The sequence below is a fragment of the Pholis gunnellus genome (genome assembly GCF_910591455.1).
Source record: "Pholis gunnellus genome assembly, chromosome: 12".
In the NCBI taxonomy this organism is placed as follows: domain Eukaryota; kingdom Metazoa; phylum Chordata; class Actinopteri; order Perciformes; family Pholidae; genus Pholis; species Pholis gunnellus.
Genome location: NC_136539.1, coordinates 8829621 through 8852325, shown reverse-complemented (window position 1 = coordinate 8852325; position 22705 = coordinate 8829621). Strand labels below are relative to the sequence as shown.

Sequence of the window (22705 nt, the reverse complement as noted above, 5' to 3'; positions counted from 1 at the left end):
AAGCAAATAGATCACGTGTCTCTTTATCCAAATCAAATCAGGCACTGATTTAAAACTAAATGCATGAGACAAAAACACACTTTGCTCTATAGGCGACTCATTGTGTCCGCCTGACCTTATTTCACTCCATCCATATAGAGCTGCTGACACGATGCTTTTCTCAGACTGTATAGTTGTTATTGCCTCAACGTGAGCTCGCGCGGAGCGGACCACCGTGTTCACGCGCTGCCGTGACGCTGCCTCGACTCGTTCAATCTGCACGTGCCGCTGCGTCACGGCCCGTTTGTGCTTGTGTGCCGGGGCATCTGAGGACAACCGTGCTCGGAGCCAGACAGTACAAACACACAAAAAACCCAGCTTAGATTGTTTTTGTTTTTTTGTGATCGACTGTCTGCCGCAGGAAAAGCAGGCGGCGTGGGCAGCTTGTGAACACAAACCCTCCTGATTTAAGCCACGGAGACACATTTTAAAAGGTGAACTATCTGTCAGAAGGCGACAACCGCTTCTATATCAAACTACGTTACACCAACGGTTCTTGTGATCATGTGGAGCCCAAAGAGTATACATATTTATGTGGAAAATATCAGAGCGGGCGGTTTAAAAACTGTACAAAGCTAAGGGCTATTTTCTACTGTCAATTCAGGTGACATGCTCCCGGGTACCCGCACAGTGGCAGCATTGCAATGCAACTACGGAAAGCTACAAGAACACCGGAAGTTGAGCGTATTTCGTTTTTGAAAATAAAATACAGGTTTTTTTTTTGTTGAAATCTTTATGACTGAATAATTTGTCAGCAATAATTTAATTATTCACAACGAATTAAAGTTAAATACCTCTTTTTCGTTACTGGTTATCTGTATGCGAGCTATGTGCTGGTTCAATAGCGTTCAGTCCTCACTGACTGAGTAGTTAGTTAAGTAATGTCGTATGAACTTACATATACGTATACATTTACTTTGGACTATTGCCTACAGTATATAAGTTATATAGTATATATGTGTGTGGCGTGACAAAATAACACACTGTTTAGTTAATTTGCTCCCCACCCAAACTCCCAACATTCCACTCATTGTCAAATGTTTTATTTTGAAAAGACATCTCCGGAATGACTTTACGTCACCTTCTCGCATTGACTCCCACTGAGGAAAGGGAAAGCAACGAGCTCAGGCGGCAGAAATGGAGAGCAAAAGGACCGGGAGGGAGAGCATAAACGTTGGAGAGACATGGCGTGGCAGCAAGACAAAATAGGGGCATCTCAGTCCACCGACAGGAGTTCTCTTAGTTGCAAAGTCCAGGTTGAGGAGTCGAGCTAACGCTTGCTGTCTGGAGGATTTTCATTTCGCTTTGCTTTTTTGGTCTCACCTCGTAATCAGTGCGCACTCAACGCTCGTGTTGGCCACTGTCTGCAGGGAGAAGTCTGTGGCGAACCACCCAGTCTGACAGGAGAACAAGGTAAACGGGACTTCTATTAGTGAACTACCACTCAGTGCTGTTTGTTTGTTTATACCCGCGATCAACGCGTGAAGTTACTCAGTCTGCTAACGTTACCTTCTCTATTGTTTGGCTGCGTTAGCTGTTATACCAGCACTGTAGGCGAGTGCAGTCAAACACACTTGTACTCGTATTTTATTTTATTTTTCGCTTGCTTGGATTGACATGATCGTGGCGCAGCGACATGTACGATCAACTAGCACATCGTGGCTAAGCTAACTTACTGTTAGCTGCTTACATGGAGAAAATGTGCCCAAAGTGCCACATGGGGCTCTGTTGTAACCTACCTGTCAAACACAGAGGAGCCGCCCGGGCATGCCCTTGGACACGAAGTCTCCTCCTAGGCTGTTTTTTAAAATAACTTCAACTAAATAAAATTAACACCAAACTGAGTACATTCTGGTCTTCCCTGGACACAGTTATTGACTCCTCTTGTGCTGCTTTCAGGTAGCTCAGTATGAGTCGAGATGGGTGGGCAAAGAAGAGAGCCAATGCCGGTGGTGACAATGGTTGGGCTGAAAGGGTGAGTATTGTCACCCGGTCATGTCGTCATCATCAACAACTTTAAGGCAGGATTAACTCATCATCAGCATGAGGACATTCCCACTCACAGCTGGTTATATTGAGAATTAAAAAAAAATGCAGTGGAGTAAAAGGCACATGGTTTGTGCATAGTGAGCGTCACAATATCACTGTGGAACTGGAGTTGAACAGCCCTGTTGTTCTTCACCCCCTGCAATTTCATTATAACGGCTATGAGCCCGAAGCAGATCACAAGTCACTGTCTAATTAGGTAAAGGATACACTGCCAGGCAGAGCTTTAACACAACTGTGAGAGCTGCAAATAGCCACATACATGCATACATACATGCATACATAGAACATACCATATTAACAGTAGTATCACCATAGAGGCCAGGCAGTAAGTGCTTTATACAATCTCTAGTATCGGTGTAACTATGGAGAAACAATAGCGCCTAAAGTATTGTTTAATCTGCAATCTTTAAAGCAACATATAAGTGCCCTTATTTGAATGTTATATACATTGCTAGGGTGTGTTCACAGGAAAATAGGTAAAATGCACACAGTACTTATGTGTAAAGTCTATTATTTATACATATAATTAAAATAGTAGTTACACACCTGTATCTTGATATAGTTAAAGGCCTTTTCCTATCAGCATATCAAGACTTTATATATGTATTGTGTATATATGACGTTTCGTGACCAACCATGCATTTTTGGGGGGGTTTGTTATGTAAACCACAAAAAGTAACTTCATCATCCCATTTCAGATTGTCTGTGATTCTGCAGGCACACTTGTTATGAACGATGTCCTAACTGTCTCTCCTTGGTTGTAGGGAGGCTATATGGCTGCCAAAGTTTCTAAGCTGGACGAGCAGTTTAATCTCGATGCCCCCAGAGAGAAACAGAAGGACGGTTCATACTCGCACATGTTTAGTGGAGTCTCCATCTATGTCAATGGATACACAGGTAAAGCTATGCAACGGTACCGCCATATCTTTTGTTACACATCACTCGTTTGTCTCTCTTCTCGTCGCGATTTCATCGTCCTTACCAGCTGCAAGAACAGAAGGGCAATGCAGATGTTCTCCAAGAATGTCCCAGAGGACAATCTTTTCTTTGTGATTTGACCCGTGTTTCTTTCCCCTCTCCTGAAATATAATTTTTATTTTTTTATGTATTTGATAAACTCAGAGCCACAGAACCTCATTTTAATGCGCAAATTAGTTTTTAATGCTTTTAAGAATATGTTAATGTTCATTCTTATGGTCATAAAGATCACCTCATAATTTGGGTAACACCAAAAAGGTCTAAAGAGCAAAGAATCTAATGTTAACTTTAAAAAAAATGTAAATGTTTTTCTTGTGCGATAACTGGCACTATTTCTTACTCCTGTATATGTTTCCTGTGGTTGTGATGTTTTGGGCAGATCTATAAGTAGGACTTTTGTCTTGTGTGGATTCCCAGTTAACAGACATTATGATTTCATTTTTGGTTTACTGTTTAATTGTTTTCCTCTTTGTGATTAGAGCCAAGTGCAGATGAGCTGCGCAGATTGATGATGCTGCATGGCGGCCGCTTCCACGTGTACTACTCTCGCTCCAACACCACCCACATCATCGCCAATAACTTGCCCAACAACAAAATTAAGGAGCTCAAAGGGGAAAAGGTCGTCAGGCCACAGTGGATCACTGACAGGTGTGTTTAGTGGGCATGCCTCGCTCATCTATTTCTATATTGTAAAGATATTAGCGGGGAATCTCTGTTTACTTTGTCATTTGTTTGAAACAGTATCAAGGCTGGGCACCTCCTGCCTTACCAACAGTTCCAGCTGTACACTAAACAGAAAGGCCCACTGTTCCCTGGCGTGACTCTGCGCCAGACGTCAGAGATTGCCGGACCCAGCCATGGGCTGCTTCTGCCGGGCGTCCATCAAAAGCTTCATCTGCCCCAGCGCGGCATTCAGCACTCCGTGCCCAACCACGAGGAGTCCTCATCCAGCCGCCAGAACAACTCCATCCCCAACGCCAGCCACAGTCATCTTTACCAAGGCAACATCCAACCTCAGTCCATCCAGCAAAGCGCTGCTGTCCGCTTCATTAACCCCCAGCCAAGTCACTTACCATCAGCTTTCCTCAATGCAGACCCCAGACACAGGAGCCCGCTGTCTAACCCAAGCCCCACAAAGCCCCCACAGTCTACTCCTCAAACACCTCATACTGATCTCCAGCAGCAGAGAGCTAGCCAACCGCAACCTCAGAGCAACTCTTCGTGCAACGCTGCCCGGAGCGGCTACAAGGAAGTAGATTTAAAAATGTGAGTATGCTAAATTTTTTACAATTTTTTTTTTTTACTTAAATGTGAGATTCTAGAGTTTTGTGCACACAATTGGATCTTGTTCCATACATTGTTATTAAATAAGAAATCTCTTTTAATCTCACAGAAACGGATTACTTCAGACCTCATTGGAATTGATCAGCCATTCAAAAATGAATGAAATGCAAGAGTGTGGCAAAGGTGATCCTTTCCCGCAGGTGGTGAAGGAAGCACATCTGACAAATGGACACACTCACCTTGTTAATGGTGCCTTAAAGCCAGAGGACCGGCCCCCTGTTACTGACGACCCTTCTGTTGAGAAGGAACTGCCTCAGTGCAGAGTCAAGAGTCCGGATGACAAACCTCAGAGTCCTCCAGGACAGTTTCAGACCAAACCGGACCCTTACGAGTTCCCTCACAGTCCTCCGAAGCAATCAGACCCGTCTCCCGTCTTACTGAAGCAACCCAATTCCCACGGAGCCAACGAGCAGAGACCTAAACCCCCACCACCGACCTACCAGGAGGCCACTGGCACAGAAAGCCACCTACTCCCAAAACAGCTCCAGCCACCCCATCAAGTCGGTTCACATCCCGATAAGACTCCCCCTTCCCCCGCGTCTCGCTCTCTTTCACACACTCCCGTTCGCCTGAACGGAAGTCACCACAATGCCTTTTCATCTGACCCCGCTTCTTTAAACGCACCCAACGTAGCGGCCAAAGCCGACCGTCCCGCCGAAAAGGCGGCGTCGTCGCCGTCTAAGTCTTCAGCGCAGCTGCTGGCTCAGACGGGCGGTTTGATCTCTGAGTACTACTCTCACTCCCGTTTACATCAGATCTCCACGTGGAGGTCCTGCTTCTCCGAGTACGTCAACGAACTGCACGGCAAGCGCAAAGCAGTGGGGGGGGGCTCCTTTCCTGGGAAAGACAGGCTGAGGAAATCTGTGGCCCCGCACTCTACGGACAGTCGAGGTAAGTAAGGGAAGGGCCACTGTTGCTTTCCCCTGTAAAATCCAGGCTGTGTTTATTATTTTATTAACGACGGTTGTAATCGGTTGTCATGGCACAACTGACACTTTAACCAGTTTTAAATTCAGCCATTAGCTGCATGTCCTACCCATCTCTCATTTTCAAAATGTCTCCCGTTGCTCTCCAAAGGCAAAATGCTAAAAACGTCTTTTAAGAAACGGGGTGTATCAAAGTGAATGAGCAAACCAGTGCAAGAGGTTCAAGTTCTAAAAGGTGGACACAATGTTCTCTCTTGTGAGCTCAGATATTTCTATCTGTGCCTGCTTATTAAGACATAGCCACCGTATTTGTGTCGCATTATGTCGCCCCTTCCCGTTAAACTGGGTTTGTGGGGATGCTGGTGGCGTCGCTCGATGTTGCGTTCACGTCTTTCTGTGACGTGGAGAAAACTTCCCTCTGACGACCCGGTATGCATTTATTTGTGCGGTCAGGTACGTCGGCACCTGCAAGTGTCAAGTCTTGTATTCTTCACGTGGACATGGACTGTTTCTTTGTGTCCGTGGGGATCCGACACAGACCGGAGCTCAAAGGTGAGGCGGCTGTTTGTTTTTTTCTCTTCTGTTTTTAAAATATCGTGCTGCCCGTGAAACGTGTTCATATGTAACACAGGCACCGGCTATATATATATATATATATATATATATATATATATATATATATATATATATATATATATATAGAATAGTCTCATACATCTAGTTCATGGTCGTCTTGCAGGGAAGCCTGTGGCTGTGACCAGTAACCGTGGACGGGAGAGAGTCCCCCTGAGGCCCGGGGCCCAACCTCAGATGGAGCTGCAGTACTACCAGAGGAAATACACTCATCCTAGACCTGGTGAGATCTTCATACCTAACCTCTTTGTCATGGAGCATGCGGACCTTTATTTTCACGGCCCTGGCTCAGTGTGTCTCCTATGTGTCCCTGTGCTTGTCTTACTTTTATTGTTGCACGCTTGTTCTGCCTCTCAGATGCAGCAGATGAGGATCTAGACAGATCTCCTTCACAAGAGAGTCCTGACTCCCATGCTAACGGAGTGGTGCAGGATGTGGCTACTCTCTCAATGGCGGAGATTGCTTCCTGCAGTTATGAAGCCAGGTGAGATATAAACACACACTCATGGGGATTTTATATTAAGCAGCATATGTGTATTTTGTACTCAACCGGATTCGGTTTGTCTCTCACAGGCAGGCGGGTGTGAGGAACGGGATGTTTTTTGGCAAAGCTAAACAGCTGTGTCCCTCGCTGCAGTCCGTCGCATATGATTTTGAGGCCTATAAAGACGTGGCCCTCACCATGTATGAGACTCTGGCGGGGTAAGAACAACTTCCCCGGGTCGACGTTTCACTCACTTCACCGTCGTTTACGTGCCGAAATGACCTCAAGCTCACCTTCTCATTTCGATGTTCTTTTGCAGTTACACCCATGACATCGAAGCTCTGAGCTGTGATGAAGTGTTGATCGACGGTTCTGCTCTGCTCGCTGAGTTGAGCATCAACCCAGAAGATCTGGCCGGTGCGATCAGAGCAGACATCGAGGAGAAGACGGGATGCTGTGCTTCAGTGGGCATGGGTGAGTTTATGTTTGTCTTATGAAAAATCCATCAAGACGGCGTTCCTATTTTAAAAAAAACGACCCAAACTGACCGCTCATCTGTTCAGGGTCCAACATCCTGTTGGCTCGGCTTGCCACCCGTAAGGCCAAGCCAGATGGGCAACACCTCCTAAAGTCTGAAGAAGTGGATGATTTCATCAGGGAGCTGCCAGTGACCAGCTTACCAGGTAGCTACAGCACCACCTGCTGTTCATGTCCTCCGCTCTGCAGTCTCTCAGCTTTCTTGTGTGGTAAATATTTGATGACTTGTCCTTTCCTTTGTCGAGGTGTTGGGCCTGTTATGGGCAGAAAACTTGCTGCAATGGGTGTGAGGTCATGCGGGGACCTCCAGCAGGTGTCTCTGTCTCAGCTGCAAAAGAAGTTTGGACCCCGGACCGGACAAACCCTGTTCCGCTTCTGCAGAGGCCTGGACGACCGGCCCGTCCGCTACGAGAAGGAAAGGAAGTCCGTCTCAGCTGAGATGAACTACAACATTCGCTTCACTGGGGTTCGGCCTACTTCCTTCCTCCCCGTCGCACCTGCTCTTTCTTGTCTTCTTTGCGTTTTCCGCCCCTCTCTCGCTAACCCTCTTGTCGTCCCCCCCCCCCCCCCTTACATATGTTGACTAGGTTGATGAGGCAGAGTCTTTCCTGACTAACTTGTCCATGGAGGTGCAGAAGCGTTTACAAGAAGCAGGGCTGCGGGGGCGCAGAGTTACCCTTAAGGTCATGGTTCGTAAGGTCGGAGCGCCACTGGAATCGGCCAAATACGGCGGTCATGGCATATGTGACAACCTCGCCAAGTAAGAAAGGGGTCTTCATCTGTGGGTGTTACAGATGGTTGATAATGTCGTCCCTCCATTGCCTATTCGTGTCACTGTCTCTCTTTTTAGACTCATTTTTATCCGTCTCCCCTTTTTCTGTCAGGACTGTGATGCTCGCTCAGTCCACCGACAGTGGTCAGCTGATTGCCGCTGCCGTCATCAAGCTGCTCCATGCCATGAAGTTGCAGGTTCAGGACATGAGAGGAGTCGGCATCCAGGTTCAGCTCCTTGACGGACACCACTCCGTCCCTCAGGGCTCCGCGGGCCCCGGGGCTCGCTCCATCAAAGAGATGTTGCTAGGCCGGGGATTAAGTGCGAGATCCAGCAACAGAGGTTTGTGGAAAGTCTTTGCGTTTCAGTTTATGACTTTGTCGTCGTCTGCTGACAATAACACACATCGGGACGGCGTTTCCTCAACCACAGGCCCATCGTCTGTCTCCGCTCCACCACGTCCTCTGTCCTCTCCCGAGCCGGTCCCAGGCACAAGCAGAGACCAGCGGGCACGCAGACAAACTCCGAAACATTCACGAGCACGTCTCAACTTCAGTATTGAGATCCCCTCCCCTTCACAGGTAAGGACGTGAAGAAGATGTCTGATTTGTGATTTTAAACAACAGCTGAACGTTTTCAGCATCTTGTGTGTCTTCGTGGTACCCAAGGTGGATCGTTCTGTGTTGGAGGCGTTGCCTGCCGAGCTGAGAGAACAAGTGGAGCGGTCGTGGACCGATCGCGATGGGAGGCCAAGTAACCGCGAGTCACCCAGTCCGCAGCCCTCTGCTCCTCTTCCGCAGCCTCCCTCTCTGAAGTCTCGTCCTGCCGCCCCCGGCCCTGCACTGTACGCTCCACCCGTTGGCACGTTGCTTCTACAGATCCCAAACCAGCCAGACAGTCCGGGAATTGTACTGGAGCTACCAAACTTCTCACAGGTAGGGAAGCAACCGTTTCAGATTCTGCCTTTCGTCAATGAAATTGTGTCAGAAGGCCAAGTTGTCACCTAGAAATGTGAGCACTTATTACGGCGCATGTTAAAAATATCAATACGTGTAATCCTTAAGAGGCACCATCTTTTTTTTTTATTGGAAGGGCAAAAGCTGTTCTTCGATTGTGCATAGTTGTACCCATTTATCTAAAGCTGTTTTCATTGATTGTGACTAGGTGTTCATTTTCACTTAGTCCCTCGGCTTTCTGACCGCAGGTTGATCCAGACGTCTTTGCTGCCCTCCCCAAAGAGCTCCAGGCCGAGCTGAAGTCTGCCTACAACCGCTTAACAAATGTCCAGCCTCAGGAAAATATACGTAAGCCCCCCCGGTGACTTTGTTAGGAACCAGTTTTTCTTTTCTTTTTTTCTGCTATTGTCAGCACGCATATTCTCTTTATCTCGTGGTTTTTCCTCTTGATATCCCAGCAGTGGAGCAGATGAATCCACTGCTGCAGCTAAAGCAGTCAGGACTCGGAGTCGGCATTGGTCGAGTGAAGCGGCGCTACAAGAGAAAGAATGCGGTGAGCCCTGTTAAAAAAGGTCCTTCCCCTCTGAAGAGGCGTCACGCGACGAACAGCCCCGGCAAAACGCTGCCACCTCCTATAAAATCCCGAGAACCGATGAACATATTAAAGGTGAGCCAGTGGACAGTTTCACGCGTGAAGATGGTGGCAGAATGTGACGATAGAGAATTTCTTTGTAATCTGTCCGGCTCACACCGGATTTCCCTTCCCAGGCTGAAACCTCAACCTCAAAACCAGACATCCCAGAGTCTCTGTCCAGATTCATCCCCCGCCCTGCTCCAGTGTTGGCCGGAGCCTATGACTTGACCGACATCAAAACACTTCTGCGGGAATGGGTCACCACCATAACAGGTACACGGTGAAGAACCGCTCCGTCATAGCGCCTACTCGCGCGGTTAGTTATGTTGTTATGCATATTTAATCACCTGTTACTGTTTGTTAGACCCGATGGAGGAGGACATCCTGCAGGTGGTGAAATACTGCACTGATCTAATTGAGGATAAGGATCTGGAGAAGTTGGATTTGATTATAAAATATATGAAAAGGTACTGAACCGTTAAACCTGCTCCATTCCTCTACATCCCCCTCTTTTTTTTTTTTTTTTGCTTTCATTCATTTCTTATGTCACCTTTTGATCTCCTCTCTGCAGGCTCATGCAGCAGTCGGTGGAGTCTGTTTGGAGTATGGCGTTCGACTTCATCCTAGACAACGTGCAGGTGGTCGTGCAGCAGGCTTACGGTAGCACCCTGAAGGTGGCATGAAGGAGGAGGGAGTACGGCTTTCACTGCGTGATACCGTTCCAACAACCACTCTCGTTTTGCCACTCTCGCAAGGTCATCTGCAATACAAAGTGCGACGTCTGAATGATGGCTCTCCTCCTTCTGAACTTCAGGTCCTCAGTGGCCTCCTGAGAATGAGACGCACATTGATGACTTCACACATAATATGAGAAAGTGTTACATGAGCCATGACAGTATTTGAGTGTGTACAGTTCATTATTTTCCTGTACTTGCTCTTTTAAGGGACAAGTGACACAAACTGAAAAGCCGAAATTGTACTTAGGATCTACTCACCAAAACTCAGAACAGTGATAATCGTAGCTTTTTTTTTGCAAATTCATAATTTTTCATTTGGGGTTCTTTTTCTAAATACACGTGACATTTTATATAAGGATTTTTGCAGGCAGTGCCGAACTTTTTCTTAAACAAGACATGCCTTTACAGGATTTTAAATTTCCGTCCTGATGAGCGTTTTCCATCTGAACTAGCAGTTGACTCCTCCTACTGTATGTGTTCCTACGGTTTAAATAATGTTACACAGGCACATTTTGAGTTTTTGTTTTCCATTTATGAAGTTGAATCAGTCTAGTTTTCAAATAATGACTGTGATAAACACAATCATGTTTAAACGTAAAGCACCTTTTTAGAATTTAGTTTTTTGTGTTGTAGCACTCCTGAGACATCAGACTTTCTCATACCAGAAATTGTAGGAATAAAATATATTATTTTTCATCAACATTTCTTTGGAGCTTAATGCCACTTGTACTGACCTGTGAACTATCTAACCATCTGAAATGGTCTGCTGCATACAGTAGTATCTTTTTTTCTTTTTGTCAAAGTGCCAAACCTTGTTATTATAGTATGTAAATAATGTTTTTAAAGACGCTTGTTAAAAGTTTTAAAAGAAAAGATGTAAGTGGAGGGTGTACCTCTTGTATTGTTTACATGTAGTGACTTCTTAGTAACTTGTCTTTGAATTGTAAAATCTTCTCACTCTTTAAATTGTTTGTAGGTGTTCCAACACGGAAATCTGAAGCTGGCCAAAGCTCTTCCTGTGAGGTTAACTGTTGATTCTTCGTAGCACTCTGACATGGGAGGATGTTGACAGGGGTTATGGCAATCGATAAGTAGCCTATGCAGTTCTTTTCTTTTTTTTTCATTAGCAAGTGAGACGTCCCTTCAAGATATTGTAACATTTCATACAGCCTTTGTATCTGGAGTAAATCTTTTCTAGTGTGTTTCCAGCCTAGTTACCTGTTTTACAAATCTGAAAATTGAAATAATTCTGGATTTGCAGAGGAATAGGTGACCTTATTTTATAACTCAACGTATGTACTTGTGTACTTCATACATTGGAGACATTTTTACGTCTTGTGGCGACGTCATTGTACTTCTGTGGCGTTAACTCTTATGATCGGTGATAAGTAATACTCAGCAGATGCGGCTGGCTGGCTGGCTTGTGATCTCACCATCCAAGACATCGCGTGTGTGGTGGAAACGTTTGTTTAAAGCAGTGTCCCCTATATGCAAACCAAATCAATCATTTTGGTCATCAGTCATTGTTTTTAACTTGTCGACATGAATGTAATTCAGAATCTGCAAGTCTTCAGTCACTTCCAAGATGTTTGCTTCTCTTCACCCGTCATATCTCTCCAGACGTTAAAATTGGCCAGTCTTGTCTTCTATACACTGGCTTGTGCCTGAAGACCCGAAGCTGTGAACTTGTTTGTAAGTTTTCTAAATCTTGGTAATAAACTGTAAACTATGTATTATTTTATTTGTCTTTGTCATTGTTTAAAGTCACAGCCTGTATAGTAGAAGAAGGGCTTTAAATCAATATCGCGCTGGTTCTGAAAATAATCCTTGAAGGGGGAAATAGCTTTTTATCTACTGGTACTTTACAAACTAGAAATAGTGATGAATGTCTAGTCTTGAAAGATCAAGGCTGTTCATCTTCATCTACACTGTCCCTGATCTGACGGTGAGGAGCTCAATACAGTAGTATACAAAACTTCAATATTTATTTCACCTTTTTTCTCATTCTGATTGTGTTTGCAGTATGCTTGCAAGACTAAAATATTGCAAACATATTCTAAAGTCGTGCATGTTTGTGCCAATGAACAAACTGTGGTTTCAAGTATCCGTCATTTTCTTTTTTTCACGGTTTGCAAGATTTTATTTTATATAAAAAAAGATTTCAATATACAGGCCATAGTTGTGTTTGAGCTGTAAATTAAAAAGACAGACCGTAAAGCCATAAAGGATAGTTTTCATTTAAATATAGCTTTTTGCAGATAATAGTAATAATTTAAGAAATGACCGGATGTAGTTTGACGTCACAGCGGGCCTGCAGTGACGTTTCATACGCAGCGATTGTTTGCATTTCGCGCACGAACTGAAGTGTCGACGAGCTCCATCAGGTAACTAACCCTTAACTTAAGGCAGCGTGGTTGTGAATTAACCATATTTCATTTTAACACAACACACAATTTAACGTTAAGTTCATCATCTCACACATTCACGTTAGTCAAGTGTTTATCTTTGTCCGTGCGACTGTTAACATCTATGAAACTCGCATGGCTAACGTCAGCTAGCTTACCAGGCTAACATGGTGTTGTCTAGCTAACGTTAGATTGTTCCTTGTTGGCTGGCGGGAATTAGCACTTAAGCTCGCTACGTTACTCAATTCACTGGTGTGTAATAATTAAATGCACAGGACGGTTAAAGGTGAATGTCGAACAGATAATTAGACAACCATAACCGCAGCTAGTCTAATGCTAGCTAACAATTGGCTAAAAGAAGGTGTGGCCTGACGTTACCATGGCTTTTTGTCTACTGCGCAGCTCCGTCTGACTTCTTTCTGCGTAGTGTTAACGGTTTTGTCGATGACTTGACAGGAACGTTACGTACACACTTGGTAATTCACGCAAGTCCTCGTTAACTTCTGTGTTATCTAACGTCTTGTTTCGGTTTATATTATCTGTCCTTTACCCTCAGAATCCAGAGATCATTTCACTTTGAGCAGGCAGCCATGGCCAGCCAATCAATGGACATCTTAGCAAAGGTCCTGGAGCAGTCGGCCAAGCTGGTGGAGGAGAAGGTGGATGCACAGCTGAGCAAACTGAATGAAATGGATGAAGATGATTTGGAAAGACTGAAGGAGAAGCGGTTAGATGCACTTAAAAAAGCCCAGAAACAGAAGCAGGTATGTGGGATGTTTTCTTTTAACTGTTTTTATAGTCTGTGTCTGAAGCAAATCAAATTATCTGGACCATAAAATGAATGCTCTTGTTACATCAAGTGCAACATTTATACCACAACATCAGCAACCACTGCAAAATATATTAATGACACTGTTTAAATTATATACAACTCAATGATATGTGGCCTTATTGGAAGTGATGATAATATTGTCGGAAGCCTGGGGTGATTTACAGACTTGCTCTGGACTTTGTCTATACATCAGGATCTTTGTGGATCTTTCATGGGAAAATAGTTTTGACACACATCCCAGATCAGCCAACAAAAGGGACGTCATGTTTTTTTAAAATATTGTGCCAGAATATAAAAGCCAGTTTCATTGTTCTGCTAGTCACCCTAGTTCTCTTCTTTTTAAGGAGTGGCTGTCTCAAGGCCATGGAGAGTACAGAGAAATCTCAAGTGAGAAAGACTTTTTCGGCGAGGTCAAAGACAGCAAGAATGTTGTTGTCCACTTCTACAGAAATTCCACCTTCAGGTAAGTCCTTTGTATTTATGGATCATAGTGACAGAGTGACAGGTGTACCAGGGTGTAGTATGCTGCACAATTTGTGATATTGGGTTATATAAATGGAATTAACCTGACTTGACTGCAACAGTACTGATAATCAATGAATCCTTTTAGTCAATTAAAAATGTCAAAACATTCACTAGTTTCTGCTTCTCAAACAGGAAGTGTGCCTCTGTTTTTAAGTTACATTTTGGGGGTTTTAACATTTTGCCGAACAAAACATGCGATTTTAAGATGCCACCTTTCGTTGTGGTGACTTCTGTAATGTAAATCTTTAGTTGCAGATCCCAATTTAGTCACTTTTGAGAATGCAAAAGCATTTTCCATCCAGGAGTCGGCACCGTACCTCACCAGCACTCAGCTTTTAGTTCATTGAGTACTTTGTCATTTGATTGCTGAACTTGTCATTCTGTCCTCGGTCCCCGACATACAGATGCAAGATCCTCGACAAACACTTGGCCATCTTGGCAAAGAAGCATCTTGAGACCAAATTCATCAAACTGAACGTGGACAAGGCCCCGTTTCTGACAGAGAAGCTGCGGATCAAGATTATTCCGACGCTGGTCTTGCTTTTAGACGGAAAAACAAAGGACTACGTGGTTGGCTTCTCTGACCTGGGAAACACAGACGAGTTTCCCACAGAGATGCTTGAATGGAGACTCGGCTGTGCAGATGTTATTAACTACAGGTGAGGCGTGCAGTAGACTCCCACCGTCACCTTTCAGGCATCATAGCTACAGAATCACAGCAATGAGCTGATGAAAACGTCTTTTCTTTCCTGTTCTAGTGGTAACCTGATGGAGCCTCCTACAATGGCATCGAGGTCGGGAACAAAGTTCACAAAGGTGGAGAAGAAAAGCATCAGAGGGCGAGCTAACGACTCTGATTCTGATTCTGGAGATGACTAAAATGCACCTATCTTTGTCTTGTTTTCTCTCTCCGGGCTACCTCATTTAAAAAAAAAAAAAAAGTTTAGCAGACAGCCCACTTAAGATTTTTCTTCCCCCTTTCTCGCAGTGACTTACCCATTAATTAAATTAAAAACATTTTAATTTACAGTATCTCAAATCAATTTGTTTTATAAATAGGGATGCATCCCGATACCCGGTTCTAAACGGGAACCGATAAGACGGTAGTATCGACCGTTGCAAACCTCTTCTGTGTCTTTGCACGAGGGGCGGAGTCGTGCTTTACTCTGACACACACACACACACACACAAACCGACTCAGTACAGTGTGCAAATGCACAAATGCAATAACTCCCTCACGAGTAAGGGAGGAAACGCCAGCAATCTATCAAAACATTTGGCCAACAAGCAGAACATCAATCTGCAGAAATGCTCAGCGCTCTACTGTTTGTGGAGCAGCCGCCCATCCTCGACCACTGCAGGTAACGTTAGCGAAGATGACACAGGAGAGGGTGAACGAGTGTCACAGGGCTGTTATAAGTTTGTTAAAGGCCTGCACCGCTTCTCAGAGGAGTCCACGGGATTTATGTAACAACCAGTAAGTCTCTGTGTAGCTTGAGTTGTTTGATACATGGTTCATAATGAGGGGAGCAGCTGTGTGGTGTTCTTAGTTATTTTGAAGCTGCTAGTCCCACTACGACTCCAGCCAACACACCTTAACAATAGTTTCTCTGCTGTGGGGAGATGACCGAGGCTCTCAACTCCAAATGTACTCCCTCTCTTTAGGAATGTTCTCAAATTTACATTTGTTGTTGGCATTGAAATATAACATAAGAGAACCAATAAGCAGTATCGATAAAATCCTTGCGATACCCTTCCCTATTTATAAAACCTTTTGGTTTCAGCCTTGTTGAGTGAATTGTCTGCCATGTTGCCATGCACGTCAAGAACAAGAGAACTTCACTGAACCAATCATCTATCAACCAGCGCTCAGCTTTGTTGTTGATTATGTCTCTTTGACCAAAGCCGTGAACCTTTGTCTTGAATGATCATTTAGGTCGTTCTGTACTTTATGTTTTTCCTTTTCATCATGTGAGTGATATTAAAACAGAAACCATGAGGCATGACAGCCGAGATCATCTTTCAGCGTCAAACTTCATTTTTACTTGTAGCAACAGTTTGACTTAATAAAAAAATACAAAAGGAATTTTAAAATTTGTTCTTGAAATTCTGTATAGGATAAAAAAAATTGGATGTCGCAGCATCTTGTTTTAGTTGGTAACATGGATGAAAACAATGGATCCTGTATTTCCATAATGCAACAATACTGTTACTTTGTTAGACCCCTCCTTAAAAAACACGTTCGGGCCGGTACTCTCTTAATGTGGGTTAGGGTGTCTTCAATTATTCAGAGCAGAGCTCAGATCATAGATGGCTGAAATAAATATGAATGACCTGTTAACGGGTGCATTTGTCAAATCTAAAACAGCCCATACACACCAACTGAAACGGCACCAAATAATTTTTTTCTTCTTCTACAATGCATTACACAAAGCAAACTGAGGAGCTTCTAACAGCTAGAAATAGATCTATTCGTGGTGAAACATTTCAGAAAACAAAAAGTAATTTAACATTGATTGCACCATTTCCATTGAGTAAAAACAGTAAAGTTTGATTTCTTATTTACATATTGCAAAAAATAGTAAACATTGGGGCAGCTTCAAAGCAAGACATTTCAGGTCAAAATCATATACAATATGACCGATAAGTTATTTAATGGACACTTATTGAGTAAATCCAGAACCCATTCAAAACAAACAACTTTATTTCTCATTGTATTGGAACCACAACAGGGAGCTATGGTTTTATAATGATATTTATGAACTTAACTATGAATGTGGAGCTAAGATTCAAGAGCCTTGGGGTCTGCAGGTTGGAGGAGGCGACGAACAATCAGCTCTCCTTTGCTGTTAATGTAGGTGTCACCCATGTCCTGTTCAGCAGGGAGTCCATAGGGCGTCCTCAGCGGCTGGATCCTGAATTAACCAGGACAGATGATAATTAGACGAACGGCCTCTTTAAAAAGGTCCAGACAAGTAGCTTTAATAGTTATTTATCACATGTTCTAAAAAAACAATCTACATCTGTTGCGTCATCAGACGCTTTAATGATTAGCAGAGACTTGAGCTTCATAGCTTTAGGCTGACATGTTACGTTCATCTTACCTTACAAGGTGCTTGACGAACTTCAGTTGGCTATTGACTGCAGGTGTATTTTTGTGAATGACGGGTGTATGTGCCTAAATACATGACAAAGAGAACAGAGAGCGTTACAAGTTACAAATTGAATTTTGCCTCTAAAACATGTTTTAATGAATGTTCTTTGTGCCTCTACATTCTTAGAGATCATCCATCTTAATGAAAGTGTTTTCTTCAGTCTACAAGGCAATGTTAACACACACTGTGTATAACGCTTAATGAGGTGCTAATTCATGCTTATGTCGTAGGTATAAGAAGAACCAAACACAACCTATTTTATGCGTGGGTAGTCCTCAGAAATAAATGTCAGTATCGTACATTTCTCAAATCTCTTAGGTCTTGTGTTCTCCAAAACATTTATTTTATGTTACCGACTAAACAGAAGCCGTACCTTTCCAAGACCGAGGTGTTTCACCATCTCTTTCTCCCAATACGGTCTTCGCATCACACTTTTGACTCGTGTCACTATATGCAGTTTGTGAGGTTGGTCTGGATCTCCTCCATATCGCTCATGTTCTTTTGATCTCTCTGCAAACAGCTGTGAAGAAAAAAAAAACACACACAGAGCCTTTAAACATTGACAGCTGAGAAAGTGATGCTTTAATCCTTTAGATGCGCAGAACAAATTAGCAATTTAATACATTTGGTGTCACTTCTTGGCATACAGGGAACCCGGGGCTTCTGACTTGATATTCTTACCTCTTTTGGGATTCTCGCTTTGGTGAATTTGCTGCGTGCCGGCACGAACCACGGGCAAGGTGACAAAAGTGACGCTTCTGTCAGGATCTGTAAACGAACATCAAACAGTGACGAGACAAAACGACAAGCAATGAGATGTAGTATAGCATAGGCTGAAAGGCAGATTTGTTTCCTGATACAGGAGCACACCAATACAGTCTCTCTAGGGTTGGAGTGGTTTGACACGAGACAATAAACATTTGATAGACCCCGTGACATAGGGTAGTCTCTCCTGAATTTAATCTTTCATGTTCTGTCTGCATTTCAGTGTTTGTCTCCAAGTGTCAACAAAAAAAAAAGAGATGAGATTAAACCGTCATGTTTTTACTGTGATTGCTATCTCTTTAATATATTGGCAGTTAATTATTATAATATTAGTTCATTTTGAGGATCATTTTTGCAACACTATGAAACAAAATAAATAAGTACTTTAATTTGTCAGGTACAATTAATTAATTTTTTCAAAGCATTTTTTTTTCCAACAGGTCTGACCATATATTACTGCACGTTTTGGAGGCTGGAGTTGGAAAATACATTGAACAATATTAATTAATTAATATTAATATCACCCAATTCAAGACGAAGAAAGGCAGTTCATTCTCACTTTTCAATAGAAAATACCTTCACAGTATCGACATTGAGGGGTATATATATATACGAGTTATATGAGTCTGTGAGTGCTGAACAGTTTGAAACATCAAACATACCGAGAGGTGTTCTTACCTTGACAGGTAGAGAGCTCAAACCGCGACAGACACCTGACATGTTGTACTATTCGGTAGGTTCACCAAAAACAGGCACCAGTTACAAAAAAACTAGTCATGCACGCCAAGGTTACCGTCAACGTGCAGCCCTGCTACTGCCAAATAAGCGCGTGGACCAAACGTTATGAATAAAAACACAACCGCAAATACATTAACATCATATTCACCAAATGTACACGAATAATATTAATTCAAGAGCTGAAATACAACCGCAAACAGACAAACGTTAGAATCATGGCAGCGTCGTCCCCCTCCGTGTATCTACACCGGAAGCGTTCAGGAGTTGCATCGAAACCACGCCGATATGGCAAATATTCCCCTAATAAGGGTTCCCGGAGCTATTTTTGAACAATGTTTGAGATTTTATTAAGGGTAGAATGTGCTATTTATATAATATAAGATGTGATTAAAATATATTTGCTTTATTTGTATGGTTTCTGTCAAAACTGCACCCGTCGTGGACCATTATTCCATACAGAGTTCCACCATTGAGTTTCTGCGGGAACTATTTTTGTGGCGCACCTGTGTAGCTGTCAAGTAGGAAGCTGGTAGCGCTTCTTTCAGCGTCTCTCCTGACAGTAGAGAAGCATGACCACCCTGTCGGTTTTCTAGAAGCTCTTGAGAAGACGGAGGACAGACAGAAATATGACACAAAATCACGTGGCGGGGATGGAGACGTCCGCCATCTCCGTTCTGAAGCGGGCGGTGGAGCTGGACCACAGCGGCCGCTTCCAGGAGTCTCTGGTCTGCTACCAGGAAGGCATCCAGCTGCTTATGGACGTGTTGAAAGGTAACGTTATGTTATAAAAGTACACAGTTAGAGGCAGCACGATGAAGACACGAGCCCCCATGTGTTATTGTTCCCGTCTCTTGCCAGCAGCTGTGAAAGATGACTCAAAGAGAGGCCACTTCCGGGTGAAGATAAAGGGCTACATGGACCGAGCAGAGCAGATCAAAGTGCACGTGAACCAGATGAAAGAAGGTAAACAATACAACCACTAAAGGCTGAATAACAAACAAAGTGGGCCACTGGCATTAACCGGCCTAACATACGTTTATTTAGGAATATATGACAAACAAAGGGGATTTTTATTGTTGCCAGTTGCTGTCTGTGCCTCCTCTAACTTCTATTTCTTCCCTCTCCTGTCAGATGGGAAGTACCACGAGCAGATTAGAATAGCAGAGGATGCTACTGGTTACAGCTACGAGGTTCTGTTCAAGCCTTACATGAGCAGTTTGCTCACAGAAGTCTGGGTACAAGACCCTTACATACGGCACACGCACCAAGTATGAAGTTTTCATCAATATTTATTTATTTTTTAAATCTTTGTTCAAGGGCTGCAACCACTGATTATTTTATTATCAATCAGTCCCTCAATTATCTTTTTAGTTACAGTACTGTATTAGTACAAAGCTGGATCGCGGCCCCATGAGCTCCAGTGTCACTCTGTGGAAATTGGTACTATGATTACTTGTTTGTTTGGGTAAATGAGAATATGCACTACTAATACACACTATTGACAGACACGAGGGTCTTAAGGTGGGCTGTGCTTTATTACGGTATCTTGAGATGTTAATATGGTCAAATATATTTGTAAGACAATCATTAATTCATTCTAAATGTTGCATATTCCTAATTTAGATAATGTTTAATCGGGTTACAAAAGTAATATCCTCAAATTGTTAACTTGTATATGGTATTTGTTACAGATAAACAACTTTAATGATTAATTGATTGAATTGTGACTGATTTAGTTGTCAGTCATGCTCAATAATGCACAATTTCATTCTGTTAATGAGAATTCATTGGTTGTGTTTATTCAAATTAATTTAAGTAGGTTTAGTTAGTTTATAGTAAACCTGGAGTGAACTCTGAAAGTTAGTTATCCTGCATCCCACAACACACTGAACATTTGAATTGAAGTTTAATGCCTTAATGTTGAACATTTTACAAAACACAAAGCACTTAGTATTTTTGTATTCATGTCTAAAGTGTAATCTCAACATAAAACTGTACCATACTGCCTCCCCATTCTCTCCACTACAGTTGTACAACTTCCTGCGGTTCAGTGAGATGCTGCTGAAAGCGTCCTGCAAGGTGACAAAGATCCATCTCCTCACTTCACAGGATGAAGTAGGTTGTTTAACTAATGAGCTGACATTATGTGGCGATTGAATGGCAGCCATAGCGGTCTCTTCTTCTCTGTTTGGTGCCGTTTGCTTCACTGCCGTTTCGTCTCATCCTGCAGGCGGCCAGCGGCCAGCAGAGCGGCGCTCTGGCCGAGCTGAAAGAGAGTCTGAGTGCTCAGGGAGTGACTCTGGATCTGCAGTACTCCTCCACGATACATGACAGGGAGATCAGGTACAGCTGACATACGAGTGAGAGACTTAGAGCAATTGTTTTCAAATGGTGGTATCTTTTCTTGAAAGAAATTCTTGCTTCAGTTTGTTGTATTTATTTTTTGTTAGGTTTGACAATGGTTGGATCATAAAGATAGGAAGAGGGCTGGATTACTTCAAGAGACCTACGGTGAGACTCGATAGTAATCCTTTTCTGTTGCTGCCATTGTCCGGACTGGGGTGCTGAATGTCTGTGTCTCACTTTTATCTTCCAGGGCCGATTCTCTATTGGATATTGTGACTATGACCTCAGGCAGTGCCACGAGACCAACGTAGACATTTTTCACACCAAACACACAAAAACACTATGAGATTCATAAAGCTTGATTTTTTTTTTTTTTCCCATCGTAATGTACTTACCTGCCTCAAAACGCACGGACACATCTGCTGTGTTTTGGGATTTGCCTTAACATACACATGCACGTGATCGGCCTTATAACAACTGTGTAACTGAGCACATTTGATCAGGTTTATAATATGCTTTTTGTCACACTGGTGAACAAAGTTTTGCAAAAGAGGCTTTTTTAAAACTTTCTTTCATAAGAGTTTTATGCCTTTTTTTAACTTTTCTATTGATGTATGCTTTTAAGATGTCATACCGCCATCTGGTGGACAAATATAATAAAACATAAAATGTTGATGTTTGAAGTGCTTTTATTATACCATAAAATGTCTCTGTATTTTATTATTTAATTTTGACCATGAAATGATCTCATCCAATTACTTTATATTTAGTGTCTTACATTTAAAGTATGCTATTCAAAAACATTTAATACATATACAAATATGATAACAAAAGGGAGTCTTACAGGATTAGCAACTGTGTAACATTAAAACTATATTTAACTCAATAAAGTCTGTCTTGGAATGTAAAGATACCAAATACACTGCAGCAGATTATTCAGTTGTAATAGTTTATTTAGATTGGGTTATATAATTATGAGAACGTCAACCTTGTGCAAAGTTCTTTTAGTCAAACTACTATTTCTAGTTTAAAAAAAGAATCTCAAGTCAATGCCTATTTATTTGACTGCGCCGGAGCTTTTGACCATATCACATGGTCTTCGTCAGAAGATTGAGTTGGCTGTTGAACAGTAGATGCGTTAATGTTCTTCCCCATGTTGGCTTAAAAAACGTTTCCAAGGTCAAGATCGAACTTTATTGTTCGTTTACTGCAGCAGATTGCAGATTCAAGCATTTAAATTGCATTATTTCATTACCTATTAATTAAAAACCTTGAAATGTGCAACTCCACAAAACAGTAATGCAGCATTATCAAGCACCCTGAAGAAGACTGGTGTCGAAATGTTGGTAAATCATTAAATCATTTTTTGCATTGTGGCTACCAGTGTGCAACTCTTTTCCTTTAAACTTGTGTTTTCACCGTGGTCAGCAACTCTCCAACACTGCTTTGCGTTCCCCCTCTCTCATCCTGTAGGCCTCATATAAAAACAATACTTTTTATTCTCCCTCACACCACAGTCTGCTGCTGTTGTTGGCTCTTGGCACACTGTACAGAGTTAAAACTGCCATGAGATAGTTGGCAGTCGACAGTGGTTTGAAAAGTACTGTATAGTTTTTATTTTGACATGTAACATCTGGCCTCTATGTTAATGGTTGATATTAAAAAAACATTTTATAATATTATCAAGCTCTATACTTGTATGAGAAAAGTAATTTGATGTATGTCACTTGTTTGGGGTTTCAGATATTGGTCAGCACTCATATTAAGTCCAATATGAGTCCAATTTTATTCAGTTCAATGACAAATAGGTCCCCTAAAATTCATGGGAAACTGCTTGTTTGAATGAATGG

The 22705-nt window shown here is 42.7% G+C and overlaps 4 protein-coding genes across 6 annotated transcripts; 3 read left to right on the top strand and 1 right to left on the bottom strand.

Moving 5' to 3' along the window:
- The first annotated feature begins 1187 nt into the window (after positions 1 to 1187).
- rev1 (REV1 DNA directed polymerase) lies at positions 1188 to 11818 on the top strand. Of its 3 annotated transcripts, XM_079169551.1 has the most exons (22): positions 1188 to 1452; positions 1939 to 2014; positions 2853 to 2985; positions 3546 to 3714; positions 3808 to 4332; positions 4460 to 5301; positions 5790 to 5888; positions 6076 to 6192; positions 6327 to 6453; positions 6543 to 6671; positions 6773 to 6927; positions 7017 to 7136; positions 7236 to 7456; positions 7578 to 7750; positions 7875 to 8104; positions 8195 to 8343; positions 8431 to 8697; positions 8967 to 9066; positions 9177 to 9385; positions 9487 to 9625; positions 9717 to 9819; positions 9924 to 11818. In XM_079169551.1, the coding sequence occupies exons 2-22, from the start codon at positions 1949 to 1951 to the stop codon at positions 10033 to 10035; spliced, it is 4185 nt and encodes a 1394-aa protein (XP_079025677.1). In that variant the 5' UTR covers positions 1188 to 1452; positions 1939 to 1948; the 3' UTR covers positions 10036 to 11818. The 3 variants fall into 3 exon arrangements, with proteins under 3 accessions (XP_079025677.1, XP_079025676.1, XP_079025675.1); XM_079169550.1 differs by having other exon boundaries at positions 7875 to 8343; positions 9180 to 9385; XM_079169549.1 differs by having other exon boundaries at positions 7875 to 8343.
- Positions 11819 to 12429: 611 nt separating this feature from the next.
- txndc9 (thioredoxin domain containing 9) lies at positions 12430 to 16074 on the top strand. Its single transcript, XM_079170765.1, has 5 exons — positions 12430 to 12473; positions 13051 to 13258; positions 13671 to 13789; positions 14256 to 14510; positions 14610 to 16074. The coding sequence occupies exons 2-5, from the start codon at positions 13085 to 13087 to the stop codon at positions 14728 to 14730; spliced, it is 669 nt and encodes a 222-aa protein (XP_079026891.1). The 5' UTR covers positions 12430 to 12473; positions 13051 to 13084; the 3' UTR covers positions 14731 to 16074.
- A 102-nt stretch (positions 16075 to 16176) lies between these two features.
- On the bottom strand, positions 16177 to 18752 carry mrpl30 (mitochondrial ribosomal protein L30). The gene is made up of 5 exons (XM_079170766.1): positions 18450 to 18752; positions 17688 to 17774; positions 17380 to 17526; positions 16956 to 17029; positions 16177 to 16766 (listed from the first exon to the last, which is right to left on the bottom strand). The coding sequence occupies exons 1-5, from the start codon at positions 18489 to 18491 to the stop codon at positions 16634 to 16636; spliced, it is 483 nt and encodes a 160-aa protein (XP_079026892.1). The 5' UTR covers positions 18492 to 18752; the 3' UTR covers positions 16177 to 16633.
- Positions 18753 to 19020: 268 nt separating this feature from the next.
- On the top strand, positions 19021 to 21528 carry mitd1 (MIT, microtubule interacting and transport, domain containing 1). Its single transcript, XM_079170357.1, has 7 exons — positions 19021 to 19280; positions 19371 to 19472; positions 19641 to 19777; positions 20538 to 20624; positions 20740 to 20852; positions 20960 to 21020; positions 21106 to 21528. Exons 1-7 carry the CDS (start codon positions 19136 to 19138, stop codon positions 21199 to 21201), a joined length of 741 nt encoding a protein of 246 aa, XP_079026483.1. The 5' UTR covers positions 19021 to 19135; the 3' UTR covers positions 21202 to 21528.
- Positions 21529 to 22705: the final 1177 nt, after the last annotated feature.

Coding starts and splice junctions, on each gene's coding strand:
- rev1 (XM_079169549.1), top strand. CDS start 1,949: ATGAGTCGAGATGGGTGGGCAAAGAAGAGAGCCAATGCCGGTGGTGAC. Junction 7,457..7,577: donor ACAACATTCGCTTCACTGGG/GTTCGGCCTACT, acceptor TATGTTGACTAG/GTTGATGAGGCAGAGTCTTT. Junction 8,698..8,966: donor AGCTACCAAACTTCTCACAG/GTAGGGAAGCAA, acceptor TTCTGACCGCAG/GTTGATCCAGACGTCTTTGC.
- txndc9 (XM_079170765.1), top strand. CDS start 13,085: ATGGCCAGCCAATCAATGGACATCTTAGCAAAGGTCCTGGAGCAGTCG. Junction 13,790..14,255: donor TACAGAAATTCCACCTTCAG/GTAAGTCCTTTG, acceptor CCCGACATACAG/ATGCAAGATCCTCGACAAAC. Junction 14,511..14,609: donor GCAGATGTTATTAACTACAG/GTGAGGCGTGCA, acceptor TTCCTGTTCTAG/TGGTAACCTGATGGAGCCTC.
- mrpl30 (XM_079170766.1), bottom strand. CDS start 18,491: ATGTCAGGTGTCTGTCGCGGTTTGAGCTCTCTACCTGTCAAG. Junction 17,527..17,687: donor AAGCGAGAATCCCAAAAGAG/GTAAGAATATCA, acceptor TTTTCTTCACAG/CTGTTTGCAGAGAGATCAAA. Junction 16,767..16,955: donor TTCGTCAAGCACCTTGTAAG/GTAAGATGAACG, acceptor TGGTTAATTCAG/GATCCAGCCGCTGAGGACGC.
- mitd1 (XM_079170357.1), top strand. CDS start 19,136: ATGACACAAAATCACGTGGCGGGGATGGAGACGTCCGCCATCTCCGTT. Junction 19,473..19,640: donor CGTGAACCAGATGAAAGAAG/GTAAACAATACA, acceptor CTCTCCTGTCAG/ATGGGAAGTACCACGAGCAG. Junction 20,853..20,959: donor ATACATGACAGGGAGATCAG/GTACAGCTGACA, acceptor ATTTTTTGTTAG/GTTTGACAATGGTTGGATCA.